The sequence below is a fragment of the Capra hircus genome, chromosome 3 (assembly GCF_001704415.2).
Source record: "Capra hircus breed San Clemente chromosome 3, ASM170441v1, whole genome shotgun sequence".
In the NCBI taxonomy this organism is placed as follows: Eukaryota; Metazoa; Chordata; class Mammalia; order Artiodactyla; family Bovidae; genus Capra; species Capra hircus.
The window spans coordinates 21,212,818-21,233,183 of NC_030810.1; the positions used below are offsets into that span (position 1 = coordinate 21,212,818).

Consider the following 20,366-nt stretch of genomic DNA (forward strand, 5'->3'; position numbering starts at 1 on the left):
GTCCATGGAATTCTCTAGGCCAGAATACTGGCGTGGGTAATCTTTCCCTTCTCCAGGGGATCTTCCCAACCCAGGAATTGAACCCAGGTCTCCTGCATTGCAGGTGGATTCTCTACCAGCTAAACCACAAGGAAAGCCCAAGAATACTGGAGTGGGTAGCCTATCCCTTCTCCAGCGGATCTTCCCGACCCAGGTATTGAACAGGGGTCTCCTGCATTATAGGTGGATTCTTTACCAACTGGGCTATGAGGGAAGCCCTAGTAGTAGCTGCACACATGTAAATATGCTAGAAAAAGAACACAGCACAAATAGTCTTCACAGTTATTATCATCCTCATCTATTTACTAAAGCAGGTCCCTATAGATTTCTACTAGGCAACACTCAATCTACTTTCTACAGGTGCTTGCAAGAAATAAAACTTATTTTTTTTCCAAGCAGCCACTGATTCAGATTGCTTGCTCTTCTAATTTGCCTAAATTCCTGGTATGTACAGTACTTCAGCCTACACAGAAGACAAGCTTCTTTGCTGCTGCTTCTTCTCTCTCTCTCTTTCTCTTTTAAAAATTGTAAGATGGAAGGAGTTATATACAGTTGCGGGGGAAGGAGCAAGAGCTAACTGCTGGGGTTGGGAGATGGTGAGAAACAACTTCCTTTTCTGCAGCCAACCATCCCCCCCAGAGAAGCAGCAAGTCACCCAACACTATACTCACTTGTTTCCTTGACACTGATAGAGCGTCTCCACCTCCCGAAATACCCTGCTCCGACTGTGCCCTGCGTGTTTTTCGATGATCTGTGTGAAAAAGAAAACCTGTCATATACACCTACCTGGTCAAAACACTCCCAACAGGTGCCCTCTGGCAGAGCACAAGGCCAAATTCAGCCCAAATCCAGTGTCAAGCACGAGTCTGGAGTAGGCCATGGCGATGCAGGCACTGTGGTTCTGTCAGCAAAGCAACAGACTGGCCCCAGGACCTTCTAGCCCACCTGTTTGACTCTGGCCAAGTACATTGCCATTGAAGCCTGTGAGGGCACTACCCCAGCAGCCAGGGAGACTGAGGCAGCCAGCAAGACAAAGAACCAGCTCTCCCAAGCTCCTATTCTGAAGGCATCTCTCTCTGCCTTAAGGCTAAAACTTACAAGCTCTACTGAAGGATCTCCTAGTGCTGGAGGAAGAGCAAGGGGATAAGGGATACAGTGAAGAGGAAATAAAGCAACACCCAGCTCAGACGCCGCTTCTGCAATTCTTCTGAGAACTTACCCTTTGGCAGGCACTGTAGGAAGTCATTTAGGTGCATAATCTCAGTTAATCCTTACAACACAATCCCAAAAGAACAGGCAAAGGTAAAGCATTTTGCCCACAGCTCTGCTAAGTGGTAGGCTGCCATTCAAGCCCATAGCTGCTTCTAAAGCCCTTGCTGTCCAACATCCGCTTATATCCTACACAACTTTGCTCAGAGAACCTGGAGGCTCTGTCTCTCCAATGATGCTGTGAGCTGCTCCCCCTCCCCATCTATACCTGGAGATGCTTGGCAAGTAGTGACTGAAGGAATGGGCCAGCCAACAGATGAGCAGGGGGGTTATGTGGGGACTGGCTTACTCTGCACATCTCTGTAGACCCATCCAGAGCCCCAAACCACTGCAGGTAGAGCCTGTGAGCAAGTCTTCTGCAGAGCTGGCACTGTCTGGCAGTCCCATGTGTGGGGTGGGCAGACATCTGGGTCCTTCATCCCAAGACTGTCACCAAAGACACTTCAAGTGTCTCCAATATGTAGCAGCACACACATCTACAACCAAGTGTAATTTTCTAAATAAGTCCAAGTTGGTTAGTAGACCGATGGACTCCAGTTCTGAGCTGTCAGAGAGGTGTGGTTCTGGGGCACAGAAGCTATTCAGCTTGTTCGTTCATCAGGCAGATCAAAGTTAGGAAGAAATTCCCAGCAGGCAACTATCCAGCATAGTTGGATGGCACGATTTTCTCTGAGGAGGCAAACAGCTCTTGCTACCAGAGATCGCAGGGGTGTGCAAAACATGAAAAACTATAAGGAGTTACAAGGGAGGCTGAGGACCAGGTTATCTTGAAATTCCATTCCAAGAGTAAGACTCTAGGATTCATCAGTTGGATGGTTGTATGCAAAGCCCTAATAAAATCAAGTATAGTGGAGCCAGGCTGGAGAAGTAGCCCACATCTGGGGCACTTTCAAAGAACAGGAGAGCTGTGAGGCATGGGCAGCATTGCTGAAACTGAAGCATTGCCCTGCCTAGGTCTGATATTTGCCCAAAGATGCCAGGGAGCATGGAGGAAGGGCAGCCTTGAAGAAGGAATTCTGTCATCCACAAATGTATTAAATATTTGACAATCCATTTACATTTACCCACTTAGGCATATTCTAAAAAATTACTTGAAATTTATACTGATCTGTTTAGAACAAGGAATCAAGATAATGCTTTTGCTACCACATGAAGCAACACTCCAGTAAAAAGGGCTGTGGCTTAGCAAAAGTGTTCTGCTTTATAAATCCATCTGGGACTATGACCATGTGGTTAAAAGGAGAAACATGTCTTTCAGAAGCCAGTTTGGCTGGGTTTACCCATTTGAAGCAGCGATGAGAGCTGCTGGCTCAGGCAGATGTCTTGAAAACTTAGGGGTGCACCAGAATCACCTGGATGGTTCAAATTAACGTTGCTGGGGCCTGCCCCAAGTTTCTGATTCAGCAGGTCTAGGATAGAGTCAGATAATTTGTGTCTCTAACAAGTTCCCAGATCATCAAGTTGTGCTGATGCTGATAATGCAGGGACCATACTTTGAGAACCACTGCTTTAGATCCAACCCTTCTTTCATGTAGCGTCAGCAAACAGAAGAGCAGAGGGGCAAGGTAAGCCACTCCGAGGTCATGTAGCTGGAAAATACTTCTCGTGCCCCAAAGCTGAGCACTTAGTCCTTGTCAACACTCTGTTGTACATCACTTGTACAGCATCTTGTAAACTGTGAAATGTTTCTACCTCTACCAGTTCATTTTTGTTTCCATCTTCATAAACACTCCATGAGATTGGAAGGGTTGGTATAATTATCTTCCTTCTAGAAATGTGAGAACTGAGACTCAAAGAGGTTCAGTGACTTGTCCCAAGTGAAATGGTAGTAGTTTGTCAAAAAAGAGATTCAGACAGGTCTTCTAATTCCAAATCTGACTGTTTTCTGAAGCTGACTTCATTCACCAGAGGTATTGCCCTAAGCACTTTACACATATTAACTTATTTAAACCTCACAACAATACCATATAAGTTCTATTATTACACTTATTATACAGGTGAAGAAACTGAAGGACAGAAAGGTTAAGTAACTTGTCCAATGTTACACAGCAAGTAAGTAAAGAAATCACCGAATCCAGTGAATACATCTTTGGAGCTCCCATTCTTATTAAGCCACTATGCTGTGAAATGTAAAATGTATCTGGTTTAGGACAAGCTGGGACTCAGTATCTGCAAAGTAAATTCTGGCATCTAGATGAGACACTCACTTTGACAGCATACTCGTTGCCATTCTGCAGGCTCACGGCAACTTGAACTTTGGCATTGGCTCCCTCTCCCAGCAGTTCAGAGGTCAGCTTGTACACATCTAGAGGTGAAATGGAGGAGAAGCATAACAAGATGAGTCACCCCTTTGCAGAGAAGGAAAGAAGAGCTGTGTCACTTGGCTTCCCCAGTCTGACAGTGCAGGTACTCAAGGACCCGGCAGTGCTCATTGATGAGAAAGGCCACTAGCGCTGCTGGCTGCCTTGGGACTCAGCTTCACGACAAGCAGGTCTCATCACAGGATCTTGTTCCTCATTTTAGAGATGAGGTCAGTGAAGGGGGTTCAATTCAGCACATGCTTCCCAAGCACCTACTGTGTGCCAGACAACTTGTCAGACTCACAGTAGGGACAGAGTGAGGAATAAAATATAGTCCCTGGCCTTTGAGAGTCACAGTCTGCTGGGGAAGACAGACAGGTATGTACACAAGTGACCCCAGAATAAACCAGAGAGGAATGAAACACAGTAAGAAAAAAAAGAGCAGGGGAAGGGGAAGGTTAAATCTGCTCAGTGGATCTGGGGGATCCTCACAGAAGGGATGCGATCTGAATGGACATCATTCATTCACTCACTCATTTGCTGAGCACCTACCACATGACCAGTGCTAGGAATTGGTGATACAAAGGGGAATAAAGCACTGCTTTATTTTATACCACACATAGTGGAAGTCACTGGAGATTTCTGAGAAGTTTCCAGCAGTTGCCCACAGGAAACAGGAGAGAGAAGTAAGATGCAAACGGATGCCTCGAGGTTTTTAGAGTGCTGAGTCAGAACGATTCTAACACAGCAATAGCCCTGGGTCAAAAGTATATTTAGGTGATCTCCCAGGCTCACAAAGAGCACAAGCTCTCTGAACCCCTTCCAAAGGAAGCCACAGCTCCATCAAGGCCTCTGCTGAGCTGACCTCTTCCTCCCTTGGCTACTGTTCTTCACCTTTTTCCTCTAAAGGTAGCCTAGCATTAAAACCCGCAGAATACTGTTAACCATGAAATTAGATTTTATCACTTAGTTATGAGAAACTCCATAATTGCACAAGTCATCTGTGAATAACAGGAAATACTCTCTTGTTCATTGAAAGAGAAAGACCTGTTGATTTGGAAACTATTCTAAAACCCATGGGACTTTTGTTCATTCCCCACCTTCACCCCCTCTGCCATACACACATTATTGTTAAACACAAATAGACAAAACCTTACACTAACCACCTTCTTGGTTCCATCACTGTTTGGTCTTACAGCTGTTTGTATTTTAAATGACATGCTTCTCTCACAATGGATACTTGGATAGTAGCCCCTGCACATGTTAGGACAGGTTGGTGGCTGGAAGTCCAATATTCCTGACTTATAAAGGGTTTGTTTTAGGACCACTCTACAAAACAATCAATTCACTAGTTATGTCTGCAGTGCTGGAAAGAGGGACCATACAGGGAAGCTATTTCAAGTCTCACAATGAAAGGAACAAAAGTAGATGCTGGGGGTCACTCCGTCATTCCTTGGTTACTCCTAGGAGTAATGACTGAAACTTGCAGGTGTGTCCAATGAGTCACTTCATCCCATCTAGTGCCCAGTGATAGCAGGACCAGCTCTGAGCCTAGTGCCTCACGGTGTTCAAAATGTTTGATGACCTGATCATGTCCCCTGAATACAACATGCACTCTTCAAATGGAGTCAGAGTCATCCAGCACAAATAGCTGTAATCTCTAGGAGCTGAATTCTCTACTGATAGAAGGTTTACGTCTCTTTCTTTCTTTTTTTTTTTGGTCTGGCCATGCCACATGGCCTGCAGGATCTTAGTTCCCCGACTAGGGACCAGGCCATAGTAGTGAAAGTGCGGAGTCCTAACCACTGGACTGCCAAGGAACTGCCTAGAAGATTTAAGTTTCATTTGCAGCCACAGCCTTTGATGTTTCATCTTCCTCTGCCATGGTTGTTCCACCTCTCAGCAGCTCCTCCAAGACTAGCAGAGGGAAGGGTTACATCTCAAAAGGGGCTAAAACATACCAGGTGACCTTGCTCCATATGCAACTGTGACAGGCTGCCTTTCTGTTCCCTGATGAAGGGCTCAGACCATTCAGAGGAGGCCTGTGCATCATCTGGGAGCTTTTCCCATCCTTGTGCTCTGTCACCCCCTTTCTATAAACCGTCTCATCTTCGCCTTTTTAAAAAAAATTTTCTCAGCTTAAAAGTGTATTAGCTAGCGCTGCCATATCTAGATACCACCGACTGGGTGGCTTAAACCATAGAAATGCATTTTCGCACAGTTCTGGAGGCCATAAGTCCAAGATTCGAGGTGCTGCCAGATTTGGGGTCTATGAGGCTTACAGACGCCACCTTCTTGCTGTGTCCTCACGTGGCTTTTTCTTTATGCTCATGTCTCTCACTCCTATCTTCCTTGCCTATCACATGGAGAAACATGAAGCTGGCTCTGAGATCTATACTCAGGGCTACCAGGATGCTGGTATACCTGGGAAGTCAACGACCCAGCTCTAAGAGATCAAAGACAGTGACCAACCTTCAAACTTTCCTGGCAAGGAATCAGTGGCCCGGGCCTTCCGCTTCTTCTTCTTCCTCTTGTCACTTTCTGCAATGGGAACGGGTTCACTGCTACCCATCTCTGGGAGAAGAGAGGAGATGGAACGGAAATATCACTGGACTGATCAAGCTATAAGTTCACCCAGAAGAAGGAGGAGGGGGGAGACCCATGAGCTTTACACTCATGGCTTTTAAATATCTATGAGGACTATTGATCTGTTTTGACCCAGGAGGCAAAACTAAAGGCGAAGCATTATAGGAGATCATTAACTGTGGAAAGGAATTCAGACAGATGGGCTAGATTAAAAGAGGATAGCAGAAGCCTGCTGAAACCAAGCTCATTAGCACACGGATTGAGATGTGCCCCCAAACTGAGCAGTGAATCCTTAAGCAGAATCCTACCTGTGACATCTTCCAGCCTCAGCACCAGAAAGGTAGGACCCAGCAAGCTAAGCAGAAAGGGAGATGGGTTTGGGAGGGCAGTCCATACAAATGAAATGACATGTTCAGTAACACCCCTGCGGATGTGCAAAGGATTCAAAAGGCCCTCAGTGGAGACTGCTTCTGTGAAGGTACAACAGGGCAGGGGTTTGGTTTGAGGGTGGCCCTAAATTCCTTCATGTCCAAGAGCATAGACTTGAGGGCCTGTGAGGCACACTCTCCCTCCTTAGCTCCTTATTTCAGAATGCAGGTAGGGTCCACTCAAGTCTGCTGTTAACAGGTCTATGCCGTGTTGCTGGATTCAGTTATTTTACAAAAACATTATTATCTCTCCCTGGAAGGCACCTGGCTCCCCACCTTAAAGGGAGGATTTGTGAGGCAGACATTTAAACACTGGACAGAAAAGGGTACGGCCAGAGAAAATAAAGCAGGAGACTGAGAGGGGGAAAGAGAAAAGGAGGAATAATGAACCAGTGGCCAATCACAGTCCTGTTTCTAAGACACTCTAGTAAGGGCCTTCCCCTGTTAAAGATAAATTACTTAGAGAACATGTCATGCCCTTGATCCAGAGTGGAGCCTTAATACCCTTTGCCTGCAGTTAGAAATAATAAGATTTCTCTGAAGTCTCTGGGTCTAAATCCCCACCAGGGTGATTAAACCTTTACATCCTTCTAAAATAGAGGCGCTCGAGTGCTGATGGGGTATACACTGTGAGAGACTTTTAGACCAACCTTCAATAAACACAGGCTTGGGTTGCTGGATTTCTTTCTTTTTTTTTTCCTGAGATTTTGAAATGGAAGCTGGCTCTTTGCCCACTGAGGGGAAAGGCCTACTCTCTACTCAGAGGACCCCAGCTGAACACGATCAGAAAATTGGCAGGTCTGCTCAGGAAGACAGATTAGAGCCTAGGCATAGCTACTGTACATTGTTCTCAGAAGCAAGTATGCAACAGCCACTGGGAGAAAGTACACAGAACAATGGCACGTTTCAATAGCACAATCCAGAAAAACCTGGTTAAGCAGCCAAGTGTCTGACAGCTCAATGGAGGTGCATTCTTCCTTCCCTTCCATTTTTAGGATCCGCTGACAGCAGACTTTCATTTACATTTTAGAGCACAGATGAACACGTGAAGAAAAGGAATCCACAAAGGATCTCTACTACTCTAGCTGACAGCTTTAAGCACAAGATGTATCTGGGGACTGCAACATGCTATGAATTCAAAGAACCGAACTTAAACATTAGCACCCCAAGATCCACCTTCCCAAAGGGAGACTAAAAGGAAAAGAGATGCCCAACATAGTGAGAAATTCTACAGAAATAAAACACAGGGTCACTTGTCTTCAAGACCCCAGGAAGGGGGCACTGGCCAAGGGGACAGCAGGCTGAGGAGGGACCACTGTCCCTCTTGCCCTGCCCTTGTGTGCAGTCCAGTGGCAGGCCCCCTCCCACCCGGCCCCACATCTATTTTCTCACTAGCACTGTGAGCCAAGTGCAGAGTGGACAGATCTGGGATTCACTTCTCTTTTTCCTTCCCCTGTCCACGCTCTGAAGGAGGGCTGAAGGACAAGCAAAACAGCCCAAAGGCAGCAATGGAGAGGCGCAGCAAGAGAGCTGGCGGCGTTATGGTTCACGGGGGACGCTCAGACATACTTATGACTCTAGCTAGAAAACCCTGTTAGTCGCAATTTATACTTGGTTTTCACCACAGCAGGGCTGAGGGAGCCTCTCGTGGAAGCAGCATACCTCTGAGCACTGCCACACATGCGATATAAGATTTTATGGCTTCGCACACAAAAAGATAGAGTACCTGGTCTATTCTGCATGGATTCCAATGGAAGAGGGTATGCCAGAAGGGACAGATGGTTAAGACTTTCCTTGGAAACAGAACTTGTTGAAGGAGAGTTGTTTTTGAAACTAGGAAGAAAAAAATGTAGGAAGGCAGTGAAGTGAAAAAACATTTAACTTCCCTGTTTACAGTGGGGGGTGGGTGGGGCAGGAAGTGGGATGGGGATGTGTCATCGTCTTACCAAAGGGCTGAAAGCTCTTTACCTGGAGCCTGTCCATACACTCTCTTGGGACCTTCGTTTATTATGTGTGTAATAATTTGATAAGGGCTTCCTCAGGGTGCGAGGCTCCACAATCAAGCTGGTCCTTGGCTCACCTCCTTTCCTTGGCCTAAGAACTCCTCTCAGCCATCAAAACCCAGCTCAAAAGTCTCCTCTCTCTTATAATAACTTAAGGTCTTCACAAATACTTTGGAAATCTATGCAAAGAGATTCCTGTACTGTACTGTGTAGGGTCCTCCAGCCACTGCTTCCAAACACCCTGCTAGCACTAATGCTAGAGCACCGGGGCTACTGGGCCTTGAGCTCTCTCCAGCGTCCTAAAGGCCAGAGCTGTCTTCACCTGCTCACCCCTGGGTCTTCTAATTAAATCATGGTGCAGGCAGATGCATACCAGGCATCAGAAAATGTGTACTGAAGTAAAAATGACATGAGAGGACATACACCCTTGGGCTTAGGTGCAGGCCTGTCACCAGGCCCTCTACGTGCCAAGTGCACACACTGAAAGAAATACAGGGACACCTTTGCCCTGTAGGCAGCACAGAGAATCCATTCACTGAGTTCCCTGAAACACTCCCTCTCAACAAAGCCCCCTGACTGAAAGGCCCTTAACTTTCTAGCAAGAAGCCTTGTCTCTGCTACATGATCAGCTGATGTGCCAGCACTTCCTTCACGTCTGAAGACAGATCTCAGCTAGCACTTCACTGCCCCCAGCCCTTGCTTTCCTCTTGGGCGAGGCTTAGGGGTCCACTGCCCATGTACCAGTGGAGGTGGAGCTGGAGAGGAAGCACACTGCTGACAGGAAAGGCGTGTGGGCGTGGCGTCGGGAGACCTAGTAACAGTTCAGTTCAGATATTACCAGATGTAGCACCAAGACCAAGTTACTTTGCCTCTTCAAAGTGCCAGTTTCCTCATCTACAGATTAGGCTTAAGAATAATACCTGCCCTTTCCAGCAATGCTGAGGATCCAGTGTTTTACATAAGATAGAGGTGTTTCAAAAACCATGTGTATGCACAAGTCTGTATGCACAAACACAGAGGAGAAAGACATAGACAGAAATACATACAAGTGTTAAACTACGACAGTCTGAACGAGTGTTGACGGTGCACCAAGCACAGGTATTTCACATACATTATCTCTAACTCTCGCAATAATCGCCAAAGGCAAGCACTTCACCATATTTCAAGTGAGGAAACTGAGGCTCAGAGGTTAAATTATCTGTGTGTGCTAGCTGCTCAGTTGTGTCTGATTTTTTGTGACTCTATGAGCCTGCCAGGCTCCTCTGTCCATGGGATTCTCCAGGCAAGAATACTGGAGTGGGTCGCCACTCCCTTCTCTAGGAGATCTTCTCAACCCAGCGTTTGAACCCAGCTCTCCTGCATCATGGGCAGATTCTTTGCTATCTGAGTCATGAGGGAAGCCAAATTATCTACTCAGTGCTGCCCTTTCAAGTCCAGGTTATGTCTGGTCTATAGCAGTTTTCTCTGTGTGATGGGGTGATTTTTATTTTCTTTATATTTTTCAGTATTCTCCAAATGGTATCAATGATGTTTACGATTTTATTTAGTGCTGTTACTGTTTCAGTCAAGTTTTTATTTTTCAACAAAATATACAATAATATTTCTCTAACATACATTTGAATTTAGTCTGTACAGCTTTACAAATTATACCTAGATTTCTTTATACTGAAATTCAACATTAGACGGAGGAAAAAAAAATTTCAGGAATTCTGGTGCCTTGAATATATCATTTTTGTCATTATGAAAAACAACAAATACCATTTTAATTTTTATCTTTATAAATACTATTTTTTTAAAAGGAAAAACTTTGTGAAAAAAAAAAAAAACAATTCTAAAATAATGCATTGAACACCTGTGTCTGAGATACACCCTTTTAAGTCCTGGCTCTTCACATTGTGTGAGCTTTGGTAAATTGCTTAGCTTCTCTGAGGATCAGTTTCTTTATATACAAAACAAGGCCAGAGTAAGACCCCCGGCTCTCTACATCAACAAGAATTTTGTGAGGATCAAATGAAAAACGAGAAGTGAAAGCACTGCTGACTTATTCATTCAACAAATACTATATTTATTGGGCACCTACTGGCTGTCCCGTGCTAGACACTGAGAACACAAGAGAAGACACAGTCTCTACCCTCATGGAATTTAAATCCACTGGAATTTAAAACCATTTCAATTCAGTGGGATAAGTACTATGACAGGGGAGTACCAGGTGCTGTGGAGCAAAAGACAGGCATTTATCTCAGTTTGGTCACTAGAGGAAGGGACAGCTAAGCTGACACCTGAAGGATGAGCAGGAACCAGCCAGGCGGGGGCTGGGGAGAGAGAGAGAGGAGGTACACGTGCTAAGGCCTGCAGAAGAGGCCGCGTGGCCGGCTGGTGCCATGCAAGTTGTTCAGGCTGGCTGGAATGCAGAGGATGTGGGGAAGTGGTGATAAGCTAGTTGAAGGGGTCAGCAGACGCAGATCATACGCTGTCTCACCATCAAAGTATCATCACCACCACCAGTTTATGTGTTTCTATGTCTCGGCATAAGTTTACCTTGCTTTCTCCATTAAAATAAGAGGAGGGATGCATAGTCTCCTTTCTTTGTAAAACACATTATCAAGTGGAAGTGTAGTAGGTGTTAAAGATACGATCCAACCACCAACCTGGTTCCTGCATGTGGAGAGGGCCCAGAGAACTCACAGAGCACAAATGGGTTGAAGGGGCTTACCCCGTAGGACTACAAGAGCCACAGATATTCCTGACATGCAAGTACCCATCCAGTGTTCAGCCCACAAGCTGGCCTCAAGGCCCAGCTTCTGACAGAACTGTGTCATTTCTCCACGAAGTCTTAGGAGCCACACAGCCCCCAAAGGCACCAGATCTGTTCGCCACCTTTCGGTAGAACTTAGAGAGAACCAACCAGCACGAACATCTGGTACGTGGCACCAAAGATGATCATTCTTCCCCAAGAACATGACTTTGCTAGCTAAGTCGGCTTGGCAAACTTAGTTCATGCTCCTCTCCCATCTACCCTAGAATTCTTGTTAAGGTCTATAATTCACTTTCCAACCTGTGAGAGGAGTTCCCTTAGTCACTGGAGCTTTCTAGAGAATGAAGTGGTGACAGTAAGCTGCTGAGGATAATTATCCATTCAGCTGTCTTCTCAGTCATCAGCTGGCTAAGGGCCCCCAAACAAATGGAGAACTAAGAAAATGAAAGGAAGCCGAGGAAATGAAAGGAAGGGCGATGGACACTCCTAAGGAAGAGGCTGGGACTAAGGAATCTGGGCAGAGGATGAGGCAGGGAAGAGGAGCTGGGGAGCCTGGCCTGGAACATTTCCTTCTCTGAAGCAGTAGTAACAGTAGTGGTAGCAGTACACACGCCACACTGACTTGATGCTTAGCACACGGCAGGCAAAGTTCTAAGCATTCTACAAATACCACAGTTTACATAAACCGACTGGCTCAACTGTTAGAACTCTATAAGGTAAGTATAATTATTATACACATTTTACAGATGAAGAAACTGGGTACAGATTAAGTAATCTGCCACAATTATACTGCTAGTAAGTGGCAGAGCTGGGATTTAAATCTAGAGAGTCTGGCTCAGAATTTAAGCTTTTAACTATTACAGTATATTTAAACACGAATGCAGAAAGGCAGAAGGGGACAAGCAGCCATAGTTAGCCAGGTGCCAGACAAGAATGCTTTTATGTAGAAACCTTAGCATGGAGTCTCCCCTCCGATGTGCTGTGAGCTACTGATCCTCTCACCAGCTGAACAACATCACTTTTCCTGTGTACTATGATGTCAAAAACACTGGGCGGCTCTAGCTTACATAAAACAAGGTCATGACTCACCACATTATCACTATTAATCTAAAATCTAACTACCCAGAAGTTTTCCCTCCCTTGCTCTGAGGCAGTTTTGTATTTTGTGTTTTGGCCTGTTACAGGATGAGTTACCAGCCAGTCCAACTACATTATTCCATGGCAGTTCTGATATCAGGACAAAGCTACTGTGTTCTTCTGTCTGACTGATTAGCTGGTTGACTCGGTTTCTGGTGGTATCATGTAGGGGACAAGATCAAGGAAAGGGCACACTCAAATGGAAGTCGAATTTAACACATGATGGATGAAAGGAGCACCTTGTGAAATCAGCCTGTCCTGATCAAAAGACAGCCTGTGAATGTGATTCCAAGGGTTGACAGTATTTCACAGGTTTGCCCCAGAGTCCAGGGTGCAGCGAGGCTGGGCGGCATTATGCAGACTGCAGCCTACCACTCAACTACAATGAGGCCCACTAAGGCGCCAGTGGAGTTACAACAGGCCTCAAACAGGGTGGGGATGGTAAGATTCCCAGGGGTAAAAGGTCTAGTTTCAGGACCATCTTCTTCCTCTGTTCTGATTCTGGGCTCATGTGTAGGCTTCAGAGCTGTCACTGCATCACCTGGCGAAAGGAATGAGAGCAGGAAAGGTGGAGGGGGGGATAACGGGAATGTGTACTTAAGAAATGGTAAACAGGAAAAGAGAACTGCCATATGACCATACCTGGGTATTTTTCTAAAGAAAATGAAAATGTTAACCTGAAAAGATACCTGCTCCCTCATGCTCACAGCAGCATTATTGACAACAGCCAAGATATGGAAACAATCTAAGTATCCACTGATGGATAGGCAGATAAAAGATATACACACACACACATATATATACACACAGTGGAATAGTATTCAGCCATAAAAAAGAATGGCATCTTGCAATCTGCAATGATATGGATGGTCCTTGAGGATATTAGGCTAAGTGAAATAAGTCAGACAGAGAAAGACAAATACTATGTGATCAGTGAATGTAACTTATATGTGAAATCTTAAAAAAGAGAACAGACTGCTCATTGCTAGAGGTGGCAAGTAAAGGGTAGGTGAAACTGGGGGTACAAGGAGTAAAAAGGTACAAAATTCTAGTCATAAAATAAGTAAGTTATGGGATAGAATGTGCAGCATGGCAATTATAAGGGCTTCCCGGGTGGTTCAGTCAGTAAAGAGTCTGCCCGCAATGCTGAAGAGCCAAGTTTGATCCCTGGGTTGGGAAGATCCCCTAGAGAAGGAAATGGCAACCCATTTCAGTATTCTTGCCTGGAGAATTCCATGGACAGAGGAGCCTGGTGGGCTACAGTACATGGGGTCACAAAGACATGACTGAGCGACTAACAGACAACACAGGACAACTATATTAATAATACTGTATGGTCTATTTGAAAGTTGCTAAGAGTAGGGCTTTAAAATTCTCATCACACACAAAAATTCTGTAACTGTGTACAGTGATAGATGTTAATGAGACTTACTGTGGTGATCGTTTCACAAATATAAAATCATTATGTCATACACCTGAAACTAATAAAATGTTGTATGTTGATTATGCCTCAATTTAAAAAAAAATAGCAAGCAGGAGTAAAGGACTGGATTTGTGTGAGCAGGACAGTATAAAAAGCCAAAGTCAGCTCACCCAAACTTATTAATACAGCCCACAAGGTCCTTCAACATCTGGTGCCCATCAACTTTCCAGCCTTACCAACCTTTAGTCATTTATTCTTTCATGAAAAAATGAAGAGTGGCTAGTTCAGCTTGCAATTCACAAACAATCTCACAAGTGCTTTTCCTCAATACAAGTGTTGTGCTTTGATATACAGCAGGAGAGCTTTGAACATTTTCACTGTGTCATATGGAATATTAAAAAGTTGTGTACTCAAGATTCAATAAAATTAATGATTTCTGCTGCCTCATCAAGGACAGATTTAAGTAAACATGGTATTTAAAACGAAACTCTAAGTGCGTAGTGGCAGAGAATACAATGACTGCGAGTACAGGTCAGGGCCACTGCCAGGATTTATGCTAAGGCACCAGCAGTTTGCCTGTTGTTGCTCTGCAACAACAAACAACATCTTGGCACTATTATGAAGACCTTGTAGATACCCTTTGACCTTGTAGATACCCTGAAAGGTTTTCAGGGCTCCCCAGGGTCTGCAAAACACATTTGTGAACCACTGTTCTAGGCAATGGGGAGGCACTGGCCACCCCTGGAGCTGTGCTTTAGGACAGGGGCCCCCAACCTCCAGGCCTTCTGTTAGATCAGTGGCAGCACTAGATTAGAAATAACGTACACAACAGATGTGCAATGCACCTGAATCATCGCTAAACCACCCCCCAATCCCCAGTCCATGGAAAAACTGTCTTCCAAGAAATCAGTCCCAGGTGCCAAAAAGATTGGGAACTGCTGCTTTAGGGCCATCAAACTGGCTGTGATGGCAGAACAAACTGTAGGCTGGAGGGGGATTGGAGGGCAGAGTGACGCTGAGGTAACCTGGAGGAGAGTAGGGAAGGTGTGTAGCTGAGGTGGGGACAGAAAGGAAGAAAAAGAGGTGAGGGGTGTTATGGGGAGAGGGAGTGAAGCCACAGAGGCAAAGCTGGTCCTGATCTTGCCCAGTGACTGGAGATGGAGGAGAAGTCAAAGACCACTACCCTCCTCAAAGGAAGGCATGGGACCTAATTTCTCTCCGTCCCCACTGCCTTGTATGGAACCAGGCACAGAGGGTTACCTCAATATATGTTACATAATCAAAGTAGGGTAACGTAAGAACAGCAGTACCATCAAAGAAGGGGAGAATCCACCAAGGGCAGCTCTCTGGGGATGGGAAGTCTGTGTCCCTGGCAAGCTTCAGCCAAAGGAGGGTGACATAGCAGCAAAGTAGGAAAACTCACAGGTCAGGCTAAAGCCATTCTCACCTAGCCCACGGCTAAACCAATCAGCAAATGAGGCACTGTTATAACTGTGAGGCATGAGGAGACCTCAGGTCAGCAAGTCATACAGAACCCTTCAAAAAGTCCTCAGATACGTTACATTTATTTTAAAAACCTGAAAAGATACATTTCAAAACATTATTAACAGCAGTTACTTGGGGAGAATGAAATTAAGTGGGTTCAGAATTTTATTTTTTATAGTTCTGTCGTATTTGATTTTGTTTTGTCATGATACAGTTGTTTTACCTTTAGGGAATAAATGTTTTATTTACTGCATGGTTTTCCTTATGACCCTCTCTGCCATTTTCTTCTTGTGCTTCTCCCTGTTTAGTAACTGTCTTAGGGGTGCCAAGGAGCCCAGTGAATCCCAGTTGCCCAGCTGAACACTGAAGTCTCTGACTTATTCCTTCCTCTGGCAATATCAGATACAGATCTACACCGCTTATGGAAAGTTCTCTTTATGCCATTTTGCTTTTATGAAAGACCTTTCTTAGTATGTACTCATTTTCAAGAAATACTAAGAAGGTTTTCCTTTTTATGAGAAAGGATGAAAAGTGAAAACGTAGTTCAGCACATCTTGAATGTTATAATGGCAGCAGGCACCGTGAGCAGAGTGGTACCACTGAACTCCTTCCCTAGGAACAACACTCAGCATCTAGCTCATGGAGCCTGGAACTCTATCTGTGAGCATCTGTGCTTGATCTCCATTTATTTGTGCATCCATTAGCAAGATGTGTCCTAAGATAATTGCTTACCACAATTTCAGCTTAAGGAAGGTTTCACCAGAAGGTTCTACTTTCAGATAGAAGGGAAATCTGTAATTTCAACCTGATGCAATCTAAAGTGTTAAGTAAGGGACTTCCCTGGAGGCCCAGTGGTTAAGACTGAGTTTCCAATGCAGGGGACACAGGTTCGATCATTGGTTGGGGAACTAAGATCCTATGAACCATCCAGTGTGGCCAAAATGTAACAAATTTTTTTCTAAAGTTAAGTAAAATGGGCATCCAATCTTACCTATAGGTCTGCCCAACTCTGTGAAGCGAATCCTCTGTCAACTTGAAACTTCAAATGCAATAATGCTTCTGTCAGGGGGCTGCTGTTTTCCAGCTACAGGAAAGGTTTCAATGGCCTCTGTGCACAGCAGACATTATTCAGTTCTCCATCGGCCTCTGCTTCATCATATCTGGCATGAAAACCTTCAGAAAGCAGAAATGGGAAGGATGTAAAAATATTGACTTAATGACCAGAGAAGATAAAGATCAGCCTGTATTCCCTAAATCTGTGTTATACCAGTAAGTAGGTAATCAAAAGGCAATCAGAGATTTCCCCAGTCTTTAAAATCAGGCATTGGAGCATTTAAAATGCTGACACAAAGCTTTGACTTAACAAAGTCAAAGCTGGGTTAAAGTTTTCAAATTATGCTTCCACTGTGGCATTCCAGACCCCAAAAGAAGTAACTGGACCTGGATAACAGATATGGACACCTTTGTTCCCTGAACAGCCTCACGTAGAAGGTAAAGGCTGCCACTGCTCTGTTGTCCACTTATCTGGAGATGAATGAACTCTGGGTCCATCTCCCAGTGGTCAGGTCTAAGACTCACAGTGGGGAGGCAAGAGTCAGAAAGGAAAAGTGGATGCTGAGAACGGCAGGTGGCACGAACAGGAGCAAGGTTTTCTGCCAATTGCCTAGTTATTGCTGGTTTTCCATCTGATGATTTCATTTTCCAAACGTTCACTGCTATTTTTAATCTCATGGTGCCACTTATCAGCTGCCAAGGTTGATTTGTCAGTTTCTCTATGCATTGAGTATGTACTTCCCCTTTTCCCAACAGAAAAGCTCTGAAAGTGTAGTGCTAACATTTCTAAAGTGTTTTCCTAACTGGAAGCCGGATGTGTTTCATCATTACCTCAAATCACATGTCCCAAACTGGACTTGTCCCTAACCCCCAGCTACCACCTCCTTCCTCCTTTCTCTTTTTCTCTATCGCATTATCACCCTGCCAGTCACTCAGCCACAGAACCTTTAAATCATTTCTAATGTTACTTTCTCTTCCAACCTTATAAGCTCCAACTATTACTACGGTCAGGTTCTCCTTCAGCCTGGTATGTAGTTCCTTGAAAAATAACACCCATTCATCCTTCCAGGCCCATTATAAATTACTGAGAGCAGCCCCACAAATTACAGGAATAGTCCCTAACTTTTTTCCTACTTCATTCAACACTGAATTGAAAGCACATCTACTATTGTAATACTTAGAGTTGGCTCCCCTCATGCACACGTGGCTCTCCCATGAGGCCATAAGCACCTCAAAGGCAAGGACGTATCTTTTTCATCTTTGTATTTCCAGCATCGATCACCTGACCTGCCTCTTGAGAAACCTATATGCAGGTCAGGAGGCAACAGTTACAAGGGGACATGGAACAACAAACTGGTTCCAAATAGGAAAAGGAGTACGTCAAGGCTGTATATTGTCACCCTGCTTATTTAACTTCTATGCAGAGTACATCATGAGAAACGCTGGGCTGGAAGAAGCACAAGTTGGAATCAAGATTGCCGGCAGAAATATCAATAACATCAGATATGCAGATGACACCACCCTTATGGCAGAAAGTGAAGAGGAGCTAAAAAGCCTCTTGATGAAAGTGAAAGAGGAGAGTGAAAAAGTTGGCTTAAAGCTCAACATTCAGAAAACGAAGATCATGGCATCTGGTCCCATCACTTCATGGCAAATAGATAGGGAAACAGTGGAAACAATGTCAGACTTCATTTTTTTGGGCTCCAAAATCACTGGAGATGGTGACTTCAGCCATGAAATTAAAAGACGCTTACTCCTTGGAAGAAAAGTTATGACCAACCTAGATAGCATATTCAAAAGCAGAGACATTACTTTGCCAACAAAGGTCCATCCAGTCAAGGCTATGGTTTTTCCTGTGGTCATGTATGGCTGTGAGAGTTGGACTGTGAAGAAAGCTGAGCGCCGAAGAATTGATGCTTTTGAACTGTGGTGTTGGAGAAGACTCTTGAGAGTCCCTTGGACTGCAAGGAGATCCAACCAGTCCATTCTGAAGATCAACCCTGGGATTTCTTTGGAAGGAATGATGCTAAAGCTGAAACTCCAGTACTTTGGCCACCTCATGTGAAGAGTTGACTCCTTGGAAAAGACTCTGATGCTGGGAGGGATTGGGGGCAGGAGGAGAAGGGGACGACAGAGGATGAGATGGCTGGAGGGCATCACTGACTCGATGGACGTGAGTCTGAGTGAACTCTGGGAGTTGGTGATGGACAGGGAGGCCTGGCGTGCTGTGATTCATGGGGTCGCAAAGAGTCGGACATGACTGAGCGACTGAACTGAACTGAATGTAGTATCTGGCGTAAAAAAGGGCTCTAGTTAATATCAGAATGAATTATTTCATCCATAAAATATTTCTTTATTATTCAGAAGAGAACATTAACACATAGAATAATCCTTCCTATTGTGCATTTTATTCCCAAACAAATCTCTGTGGCCCACAGAAACTATTTCCAAGGTCTACAAAAGCTCAGGTTATGTTCCCTCTCCCTATGGGCACAATGCTTCCAGGGACAACCTTGAACACCCTTGACTTTTAACTCTTTGCTTTCAGCCTTGCCATAGGCTTGAATCTCTTGGTCCCTTCTTGTTGCCTATAGTAGGGGTTGGCCATTTTTCTCTGTAAAAGGCCAGAGTCAATATTTTATACTTTGTGTGTCACATGGCCTCTGTCACAACAACTACTCAATTTTGCGTTTGCAGAGCAAAAGAAGCCAGAGATGATGTGAAAATGAGTGAGCGTGGCTATATTTCAGTAAGACTTTACTTATGGATGCTGAAGTTTTAATTTTATATGATTTTTCTATCACAAAATATTAATTTTCTCTTGAACTTTTCCCCAACCATTAAAAAATGTAAATGGCTTGCAGTCCAGACAAAAACAAGTGGAGCCAGATGTTCTAGATTCAGTCTAGCCTTATCGTGTAATAATGAGGTAACCCTGGACATAATATTTAACCTCTCTTGTGTTTCACTGTCATCATCTATCAAAAGGGAGCAATAACATCCACCTGACAGGGATTTTGTGAGAATGAGCTAATCTGTATCAAGTTCATGGCACAATGCCTGGTTTATAGTACACACTCAATAAATAGTAATTGTTACTCTAGCTTGGGATATGGCTTCCTCAGATCAGCTGTGACTGGAAAGCAATCCAGCCACTCTGTAAACCACAACTGGGCAGCAGAAGAGAACAAACTGAGAGCAGAGTACAAAGGCAGAGACAGTATTTGGAGGTTTTCAGACACATGACCCAGGATTCTGAGTGCCCGGTTGGCCCTGATTCCTTCTGACACCATTCCAAATTCCAGTGGGCCTCTTTTCCTCCTCAGAAAGAACTTCTGACTCTCATACTACCTGAATCTTCTTAGCATTCCATATGAAATATCCAGAAGAGCCCTGGAACCCTCTTCTCATTCCCGCACCTCTTCCTGGTATACATCTGGGAAAGAGTGAAATGTGACCAGGCCAAATCTCACAGACTGCCCTGCCACCGGATCTTACACAGGTCAAGCACCCAACTCTCTCTCAATTATTCATGAATTTTCTGCTGTACAGAGAATGAATTTTTTTCAGAGTTCAAAAACTAGTCTCTCTATAGAAGCTTTAGAGAAAAAAAACCAAGTACACAAATAAGACATTTCCCCCCATAAAACATCAGTCGGGGCGCAGATAAGACAGATAAGTGTGTGGTATCTCTGTCCTTGATCTGAAAAGCCAGATTTGAGCCTGGCACTTTCCTGTTCCAACTCTTCTAATGGGTATTTACTACCTCTGGAATGACCAAGCTCCCATGCTGTCACTCAGGGCCTCCACAATCTTGCCCTAGCCCACCCTTCCGGCATTACATCTTACGACTCCTCTACAGAAAAATTCTGAAAGAGATGGGAATAC

General features: G+C 44.6%; 1 protein-coding gene across 4 annotated transcripts in view; it reads right to left on the reverse strand.

Moving 5' to 3' along the window:
• MKNK1 (MAP kinase interacting serine/threonine kinase 1) overlaps window positions 1–20,366 on the reverse strand; it is a 45,349-nt gene that overhangs the window by 17,682 nt on the left and 7,301 nt on the right. For 2 of the 4 annotated variants that reach the window (XM_018043783.1, XM_013962884.2), the window contains exons 2-6: window positions 16,417–16,598; window positions 8,349–8,455; window positions 6,081–6,182; window positions 3,516–3,613; window positions 711–790 (exon numbers count right to left, since the gene is read on the reverse strand). In XM_018043783.1, coding sequence (XP_017899272.1) covers window positions 711–790; window positions 3,516–3,613; window positions 6,081–6,182; window positions 8,349–8,364 — 296 coding nt within the window. In that variant the 5' untranslated portion in view covers window positions 8,365–8,455; window positions 16,417–16,598. The remainder of the gene's footprint in view (window positions 1–710; window positions 791–3,515; window positions 3,614–6,080; window positions 6,183–8,348; window positions 8,456–16,416; window positions 16,599–20,366) is intronic. The other 2 variants (XM_018043789.1, XM_018043777.1) reach the window with 1 other exon arrangement.